This window comes from Chionomys nivalis, chromosome 14 (genome assembly GCF_950005125.1).
Source record: "Chionomys nivalis chromosome 14, mChiNiv1.1, whole genome shotgun sequence".
Taxonomy (NCBI): Eukaryota; Metazoa; Chordata; class Mammalia; order Rodentia; family Cricetidae; genus Chionomys; species Chionomys nivalis.
The window spans coordinates 50030875-50040004 of record NC_080099.1 but is presented as its reverse complement, the minus strand read 5'-3'; the positions used below and the strand labels follow the sequence as shown (position 1 = coordinate 50040004).

Below are 9130 nucleotides of genomic sequence, written 5' to 3'. Positions count from 1 at the left end.
CCTGGGAGCTGCGGTAGTGGGGACGCTTGGTTACCGCCCAGTCTTTCAAACAGGCTGGGTAGCCCCCAGAGGAGCTTCTGGAAGCCCTCAGGGAAGGAGGGCCCCAGGGAGGCAGAACATCATCTCAGTTATCAAGGTAAAGAGACAAAGCTGTGGTGTGTGAGTTCTAGACTTGGGAGGGTTGTTCTACTAATCAACTGTGTCTTCTGCCCCAACCCCGAGTCTCCCTGCCACCTTTTGTGATCATGCGACTAGGTAGGGAAGGGGACAACCCTGGGCCTCCTGCCCTTCTAGGGCTGCCCAGTGTGCAAGTTCACCTTGGTTGCACAATGAGCCTTCTCTGGAGGCACATCGGGTTTGGGGGATGGTAGGGTGGGCTGCTGACCATTTTGGGAATGAGGTTGGGGAAGCTCTGAGGAAGCGTTGCCTATCAGGGTTGGTTGTCACAATGGGAAAGAAGAAGCGAAATGTATCTTGATTTGTAGGTGGTATGGTCTCAGAATGGCTGTGGCCCTGCAGGGGGAAACTGGCATTGGTTTTATCCCTTTGTGCTAGAGATGGAGCCCACGGCCTTGTGTATGCTGGGCAAATGCTTTGCCACTCAGCCACACCCCCAGCCCCAAAGTGGCTTCCAATTGGGTGGCCAAGCCTGAAATGGTCTGAGATGTGGAGATGTGGTTCTCCTGAATATGAAGGGCCATTTGCAAGTGCTTTTGCTGACTGGCATCCCTCCCAGGCCAGAGGTACAGATGGCACTTTCCTCCTCAGAGTTTTGGGAACTTGTGAAGCTCCTTGGTCCAGCTCTAGTTGAGACTAGAGAACAATGAGACTTTAAAGATACAAGGAGGATCGCGGACACGGCAAGGTCAGTGAAGTTCATGCTTTGCGGGCAGGAGGGCTTGAGTTTCATCCCCAGGACTTATGAAAAACCGAGGCACTATGTGATTCCAGGGCTAGGGAAGCAGAGACAGCAAGATCCTTGGGTCTAAAAAAAAGTTGGATGGCTCCAGAGCTTGTCCTCTGGCCTCCACATGAATGTGTATACACACACACACACACACACACACACACGGAAAGGGAGCAAGAAAGAGTGATAGGGAACAAATCCGTACAAAGTACAATGATATGTATAAACTTATTTCGTGTGCTAACTCAAACAATAAGAAAAAGTATCTGCTCTGCTTGGCGTGAACATCTATCTACCAGTTGTATTAAGCTTCATCCAACATGAATCTCAGAGATAGAAACTGAACTGACAAAAATTCTACCTGAAACCGCATCCATTCCCCTTTAGGAATATGCCACCTTACAGCGATTTTCCCCGAGTCTACTTTATAAGCCTGCAGGCCCCATCAACCTTCTTAGGCTGGGAGGCAGCTCAGTCAGTTCAATGCTCCATCTACAAGTATGAGGTTCTGAGTTTGATCCTAAAACTCTCATTTTGTTCTGCTTTAAAAACAAACAACAAAATCCCCCCAAAACTGTAGTGGCACATAGTTTGTAATCTCAGAACTAAGGAGGTGGAGGCAGAGGCAGATGGATCCCTGGGATTCACTGGCCTGCCAGTCTAGCCTACTTGGAGAGTTCCGGGTCAGTGAGAGACCTGCCTCAAACAATAAGAGGGAGAGTGATTGAGAGCAGGACTACTACAGATTAGGCTATGACTACTGTATGCAATGCACACAGGTGCACATACATCATCAGGAAATGCATTAACATACACACGCACTGTTGTGTCTTACATTTTCCTTGGAGATGCAACACCTAATGACTGGGCACCCAAAGGAGGGAGCTCATGGCAAACCAAAGCAACAGTTAGACCAATGTCTGCCTTGCTGAACCAATGGCTTTTATTGGGCTAAAAGTGATGAAGTTCCTTACGTGGAGTAGGGATGACCCAAAGGCAGATGCATCACCCCAAAGTCCACCCCAGCTGCAGCCTGAGAGCTCTCTGGGAAACCTGCAGGCAGTCCAGAAATTCTCTTCTCTGGGAGGGAACTGGGAGAATCTTCCAAAGCTGTTGTTCTTCCAGACAAGAGACATTCTTGTTTACCTCCTGAGGCTCACAAGTCCACGCCCTCTCGGAGCAAGTGCGTCAGTTTGGAGACTACCAGACAACACTAGGTCATGCGCAAACCTACCCTTTGGCTTTCAACAGTTAATATTTGACTACAAAACCATTCCTAGGACTGAGACCTGAGCAGGGCCTTCTATAAAGAATGCAACTAAAACAGGATTCGTTTAAGTGCGATAAAGAGTTTTAGGGACATTTTCTGTTATAAAACCAATCAGTCCTTTAGCATGAGGTGTCTTATGTCCTTCTAGAGAAGATGAAATGGGACCCCAGCAAAGCACCCCACGTTTTCCCCCAAAACCAGGAGAAACTGAAGGGAAGCAAATTGCATCATTAAACCACTAGAGGATCATATTCACTTTGAAAATCCTCCGATTTTATTTCCCAAGTCAGTTATCAGTTTAAACAGCTGGAACAGGACTGAATGTCAGCTAGGCACTTGGAAGGGTGTGACTGGTACTTTTTAAAAGTATGCCACCACTTTTTTTTTTTTCTGGGGTGGGGGACAGGGTCTAACTATGTAGCCTTAGTTCACTTAGGAACTCACTGTGTAGATCACTGTTGTACAAAGAAACAAATAAAGAATTGCCATATATCTCAAAGGAATAAAAGACAAGGTTTATTCGGGATATATATGACTGACTAGGCCCCAGCAATACGGATTTCGGTTACTCCACCGTGGCTTGGTTTTACTCTCTGATGTCTTGAGAGGGAAATGGGAAGGGACTGTCGGTACCATGTGCCGGCTGCCACGGTGTCTGGGTTCTTCCCGGAGGGAACAAAGAACCGAATGCCCACAAACAAAGGAAATAAAGACTCAGAAGGAGTAAAAATGGATATTTATTCAAGCAAAAAAACCACACTGTCAGGAAGGGCGGGGCTTCCAGAGCCAAGTGGTCTCTGAGCTGGTCCTAGACCATTTCTCCCTTTGAGCTTCTCCCCACATTTCATTTCCTCGGCCCCAACAGAAAATACCATCAAACGATGGCATTGTTGACTGAAGCAATTAGAAAAACACATGGTGTTACCCAGTGAATCGCTTTGGTTTGATAGACGGCCCGGGTTAATGGGTGTTGGTTAGTTACTTTCCAGATGTTATGAGATTGTCTCCTTCCCAAGTAGGGATGTTCTATCCTTCCTCCTACCTCTATCCTCACTGCCTACCCCTTTTCTGACTCCTCACAGAAACCAGTCATAGCCTGGAGTCAGGGGAGGGAATACAGCCCCTCATGGCAGGACAGACACGGCGGCAGCAGCAGCAGCAGCAGCAGCAGCAGCAGCAGGTGGCTGCTGGTCGCATTTGATCTACATTCAGGAAAGAGATGACAGCTTATACTCAGCCACTTTACTATCATAATTATTATTAATTATAAAAAGTTACTGCATTTATTCATTTGCATGTATGTTTATTAGTTAGAGTTCCTGGAACAACAGGACATAATAAATCTGTATTAAAAGGGTTTTTATTGGAGTGCCTTATAGACTGTTGTTCAGCTGGTTCCGCTATGGCTGTCTCCTGACTTGGGTAGTTATTTAGTCCACGAGGCTGAACGTCTCAGCTGGCCTTCAGGCTGTGTTGGAGTCCTGAAGAAGCAGGTCCTAATGCCCGAAAGGAACAACTCAGCAGCAGGACTGATGAACTTGCCATCCACAGGGAGGGCAAACAGGCAAAAAACAAGGTTCCTTCTTGCTTTTCTTTATATGTATTCTGACACTGGAAGGTGTGACCCAGGTTTAGGGTGGGTCTTCAGACCTTTAAAAATAAATCCAGATTAAGGGTGAGCCTTCCTACTCAAATGATCTAGTCAAGAAAATTCTTCACTGTAGAGTCCAGAGAGTTAGGTTTTAGTTGATTCTGGGGCCAAGTTGATAGCCAAGGTTAGCCTTACAGTATGTGCATGTGTCTGCGTGTGCACATGCCGTGACTCCCAGTATGTGCGTGTGTCTGCGTGCGCACATGCCGTGACTCCCGGTATTGCGTGTGTCTGGGTGCGCACATGCCATGGCTCCCAGTATGTGCGTGTGTCTGGGTGCGCACATGCCGTGGCTCCCAGTATGTGCGTGTGTCTGGGTGCGCACATGCCGTGGCTCCCAGTATGTGCACGTGCCTGGGTGTGCACATGCCATGGCTCCATGGCTCCCTTGTGGAGGTCAAGACAACCTGTGGGAGTTCGTTCTTCTGCCCTGTGGACCCTGGGGACAGAACTCAGTTTGTCAGGTGCCTTTTGCCCACTTGTGCCGTCTTCCTGGCCCCTCGTTTTCTCCTTTTAGTTCAGTCTGGAAACTCATCCATGGAAAGGCTACATTCAGAGCCTTCTCCCTCAGTCCACTTTAGATAACTCCAGATACGCCTAGAGATTTGTTTCCATGGTGATTCTAAAATCAACCACATTGACAAGATTAAGCATCATATTTTGGAAGGGCTACAAGGCCCTGCTCATTCTCCTCTTCATGTGGGACTTGGTTTTGGCTCTAGATAGGGGCTGAGGAAGCCAGTTGAGGCAGTTGGAGACCTTGAGCTCTCTTCCTCCTCATCTTTTTTTTTTTTTTTTTTTTTTTTTTTTTGGTTTTTCGAGACAGGATTTCTCTGTGGCTTTGGAGCCTGTCCTGGAACTAGCTCTTGTAGACCAGGCTGGTCTCGAACTCACAGGGATCCACCTGCCTCTGCCTCCCAAGTGCTGGGATTAAAGGCGTGCGCCACCATCGCCCGGCTTCCTCCTCATCTTATTGGTCTGGCATGGTGACTAGAAGAAGCCTCACACCCTGCATCATCCATGAGTTCCTGACCATCCCTGAACAGCATGGGGTTGGGAAGAAGACACACTGAGGAATAACAGGGCATCTGCTGCCTTCTCTGGGAGCTCATCTGCTCTCAGCTCAAGCTCTGCCCCTGGCAAGCTCCTGTGCCTCCGTTTCCTTCTGGGATAAACCTGTGTCACTGTGTGTCCTGTCCTTGACCTCGCACTTCTCACTGTGTGTCCTGTCCTTGACCTCACACTTCTCACTGTGTGTCCTGTCCTTGACCTCACACTTCTCAGAGCCCATCTGTTGCTCCTTCCCCAAGGCACAGCACTCAGTATGTGATTCAGGCCTCTCTCCGAGTGTCCATTGTCTCCATCTTAGCAACCTCAGCTCAGACACAAGGCGACACCACTCCCACCCCTTGACCTCACAGATCTGTGTGCTTCTCCTCCTCCTTTCAGGGCAGTTATAATACCCCTGCTGCCTCCTGGGCTCAGTCTTTCTCTAGGGTGCCTGCTCCCATTCCTCTCTGGGTGTGGAACCCCCACTTCCCTAGGCCTGCTTATACGAATCCCAGATCCATCCCTGTCCTTGGATTGGGGCCGCTGCTCCCTGGCTCCTTGGAGCTCTTCTTCTGACTTCCATGACATCCCTGAATCTCTTTCTTTGTACATGTGTGTGTGGATGCAGGTGCATATGTGTGTGGATGCAGGTGCATGTGTGCGTGTGCATGTGTGTGTGTGGATGCAGGTGCATGTGTGCGTGTGCATGTGTGTGTGGATGCAGGTGCATGTATGTGTGGATGCAGGTGCATGTGTGCATGTGTGTGTGGATGCAGGTGCATGTGTGCGTGTACATGTGTGTGTGGATGCAGGTGCATGTGTGCACGTGTATGTGTGGGGGCCAAAGTGTCAACTTTAGCTGTTGTTCCTAAGGTGCTGTCTGCCTTGGTTTTTCAAAGATAGGACTCTCACTGGCTAAGAGTTCACCAAATAGGCTATGTTGGCTGGCCACCAAGCTTCCCCTGTATTAGGATTACAAACTCACCTACCTCCACCCCTGGCTTCTGTGTTTTAAAAGTTGCTTCTGGCCTCATGCTTAGAGGATATGAACTTTACTGACCAAGCTGTCTCCTCAGCCACTCCTTCTTACCAGGACTGCCCTATTCAGCCTGGACAACTTTTGCTCCTTCCCTTCTCATGGAGGGTTCTCTACTCGCAAGGACGCCCTCAGGGACCCATTCTAACCCTAAGGTTGAACTTGTACCAGAATCAAACTTCCCACACATATGGTAGACTTCTAAGTTCTTCCCCTGCTTCAGTTTGCCAACACAAACCACAGTTCCACAGCCTAGACATCCCCTCACTCACCTGCCCCGCTGTCATACCCCACCACTGTCCAGGAAAGCCACCTCCAGTCCCACACCTACCCCTACCATATACGCATGCATGTGCTACAATAACACCTGTCATGCCCAACAAGGGCCATGCCCACATCCGTATCTCCAGCAAATGCTAACAGGTGCAAAAATGCAGTGCCTGACTCCTTTGCCTCCTGGCTCAAGGCAACACACATTCTTTGCAAGATGTTCCCAGTAGCCATTAGTCAGAATACTGCACCTCCATGGTAGGTGCTGGTCTTGTCTGGATGCTCTGCATCTCTAGTGTTACTAAGCAACGTCCTTTGAGCAGCAGGTAAACAAATGATCTTAGATCCGTAAGCAGACCCCTGCATGTCTATAACCGTATAAGAGTCATACAATGTCCCTGTGTGAGTGTGTGTGGTGTATGCTAAGTGGAAGGTAGGAGCGCAGGTAAATGCACACAGAGGCCAGGGGAAGACACTGAGTGGTCTATGGAATCATTCCCCACCATCTTCCTTTGATACAGGGTCTCTCACTGAGCCCAGAGCTAGACTGGCAACCAGTGAGCCCCACCGATCCTTCTGCCTCTGCCTTCAACAGCACTGGGGGTTCAAGCATGTAGGACCAACCAATTCTAATTTTTTTACATAGTGGATATTTGAACCCCAGTCCTCATGCTTGCTCCATGAACCACCTTCCCAGCCCCTGCCTTTGACTTTCAGTTCTCTTTGTCCCGCCCCCAGGCCTCTATGCTTGATTAAATCGCTCAGCAGGCGATTTCTGCTCAGCCTTGCATGCCTGTTCTGTGTTGACAATTGTGGAAACATTTCTCCCGACCGCAGAATCTTTCACACTTTGTATTTAACCAACCCTCAAATTACAACTTGACAGGAAGGGCCAAGACACGTGCAAAAAAAAAAATAATAAAAACAACAACTGTAGATTCTGCTCTTTGATGACGTCAGTTGCATGAGAACAGGTTTTTCTCAGCAAGTGAGGAGAAAATGACTTCCTAAATGCTTTTATATCATCAGATACCAGGGCTGGTAATCTTTCTTGATTTATCAGCAGTGTTTCACTATAGGCAGGAGTCTATACCGTATACCATTTGGCTGGCTCAGTGGGTGGAGTGCTTAGTTAGTGTGCCCAACACCCTGGGCTCCATCCTCCAGCATTATATAAACCAAGTCTGTTTCTGTAATCCCCGTGGTGGGAGGCAGTGGCAAGAGGAGCCCCGTCATTCTTAGCAACATAAATGGGAGCTTGAGGACCACATGGATTACATGAAATCTTGTAAAAAATAAACTAACTAACTAACTAAATAAATTGTGCGTTTCTCAGAAAAGCACTGGTGTTAGGTTTTAAGGGCAGATTAAGCTCAACATGCAAGAAAGATACCCTGGACCTTGCCCTCTCTAATAGGGTAAGGGACTAACAGAGTCCCTTAGTGCCTCGGGAGGCAGCTGGTGCCCAGAAATGTCTTGGAAGCATAAATCCGATTGTTTTTTTTCTTGCTTGGGGCAGCAGTGGGAACGCCAAGGAAGTGCGCGCGCACGCGCACGGGCTCTCTCAGTTTTGCTTTCCTACCGCGTCCCTTAAAAGTGTCTCGGGATGAGGGTGGGGGAGGGTGGATGAGGTGGGAGGGAGGGTGAATGGGGGTGGGGTAGGGTGCGAACTTGTGCTTGTTTATTATAACTTCATTCCCTTTAAAAGGAAAAGTATGCCCGGAATCCGGGAGGTGGCAACGGAGTCCGGGTTGGAGAGGACGTGACCGACCCACTCAAGTTGGGTGTCTCTAGTGTCAGATTCTAGAATTTCCATGGTTGACACTAGCACCGGCATCCCCCCGTGCCCCTTGAGATTGTCCCCTGCACCCCTCATCCCGGCTGCCGGCTGGGCGGAGCCGCACTCGCGGTTTGGGTGTGTTCCTCTCTCAGTGGGACCGTGACTCCTCTGTCGGGGACACAGCCAGTGGATTGCCAACCGGTGCTAGGCTGCCAGGCGCGTGGCCACCATGACGGGAAGGTAACAGAAGTCTTAGGTTACGGGTGGAGGGTGACATGGGCTGGGACAGATGCGGGAGTGTGGACCGCGGTAGCGGGAAGTCCCGCGGTCCCAAAGCTCCTAAGCTGCAACCCCCTGGGACTGAGAGCAGCGGGTGGGGGTGGGGGGTCCCACTCTCTTCCTCGAGGGTGTGTGTGGGCAATGGCAGGTGTAGTTCTAACGCCAGTGACTCCCTCAGGGTGACCCAGACCAGGAACTTGTCTAAGGTCACAGCCAACTAACGATGAAAGCATTAAAATGTGGCTGAGAACCGTAAACTTTCCTGGCACCTCTCTGTGTGTGATCCTGGGTGATAGTCATTCTAGATCCTTCCATGGCCTCCTCTGTAAAACAGGGTGTGTGTGTGTGTGCGCGCGTGTATGTGTGTGTAAAAGGGTGTTTAGGGGTCTGTGGGGGAACTGTCTCTAAACTCAAAGTGCAGGGCTCTGTGAGAAGCAGGGAATATCCCTCTAGTCTACCCCCGGCAAGGCACTCAGGAGGTCCTTGGTACCATTCCTCAGATAAACTAATCCAGGTTCCAGAGGTTCCCGAGGTGGGTCACGGGTCCACAAGAGTCCAGCCAGTGTCGGCTTTGCAGTTACTTCTGGAATATGACTGGGTACAAGTGTGTGGGTCAAAGCTGGGCTGGAAAGGCTGGTTCCTGAGGACCAGGGCCCTCTTCTAGCCTGGAGTTGGCAGGAGCGCCTTTTTGCACTATGCCTTGCTACGCTGGGGTTCCTGGGGAGCCCTGTCCCTTTTGTGATCTTTGGTTAAGGATCCTGGGAGTCAGGGCAACGCCCAGTAGTGTGGGCTAGTGTCCTGAAGATCCCTTGAGGAACAGGACAGTCTTTGGCCTCAGGGACACTCTGCTGCTGACTGGGAGTCCTGAGGGAGCCGTGCGTTAGGAG

The 9130-nt window shown here is 49.8% G+C and overlaps 1 protein-coding gene across 2 annotated transcripts in view; it reads left to right on the top strand.

The window, feature by feature from the left end:
- Positions 1-9130, top strand: part of Lims2 (LIM zinc finger domain containing 2) — a 35745-nt gene continuing 26615 nt past the window's right edge. The window contains exon 1 of one of the 2 annotated variants that reach the window (XM_057788810.1): positions 1-136. Coding sequence is in view for 1 of the 2 variants with exons in the window: in XM_057788809.1 (XP_057644792.1) it covers positions 8194-8204 (11 nt within the window). In the remaining variant the exon portion in view is untranslated. Of the gene's footprint in view, positions 137-7892; positions 8205-9130 lie in introns of those variants that run through there. The other variant, XM_057788809.1, reaches the window with a different exon arrangement.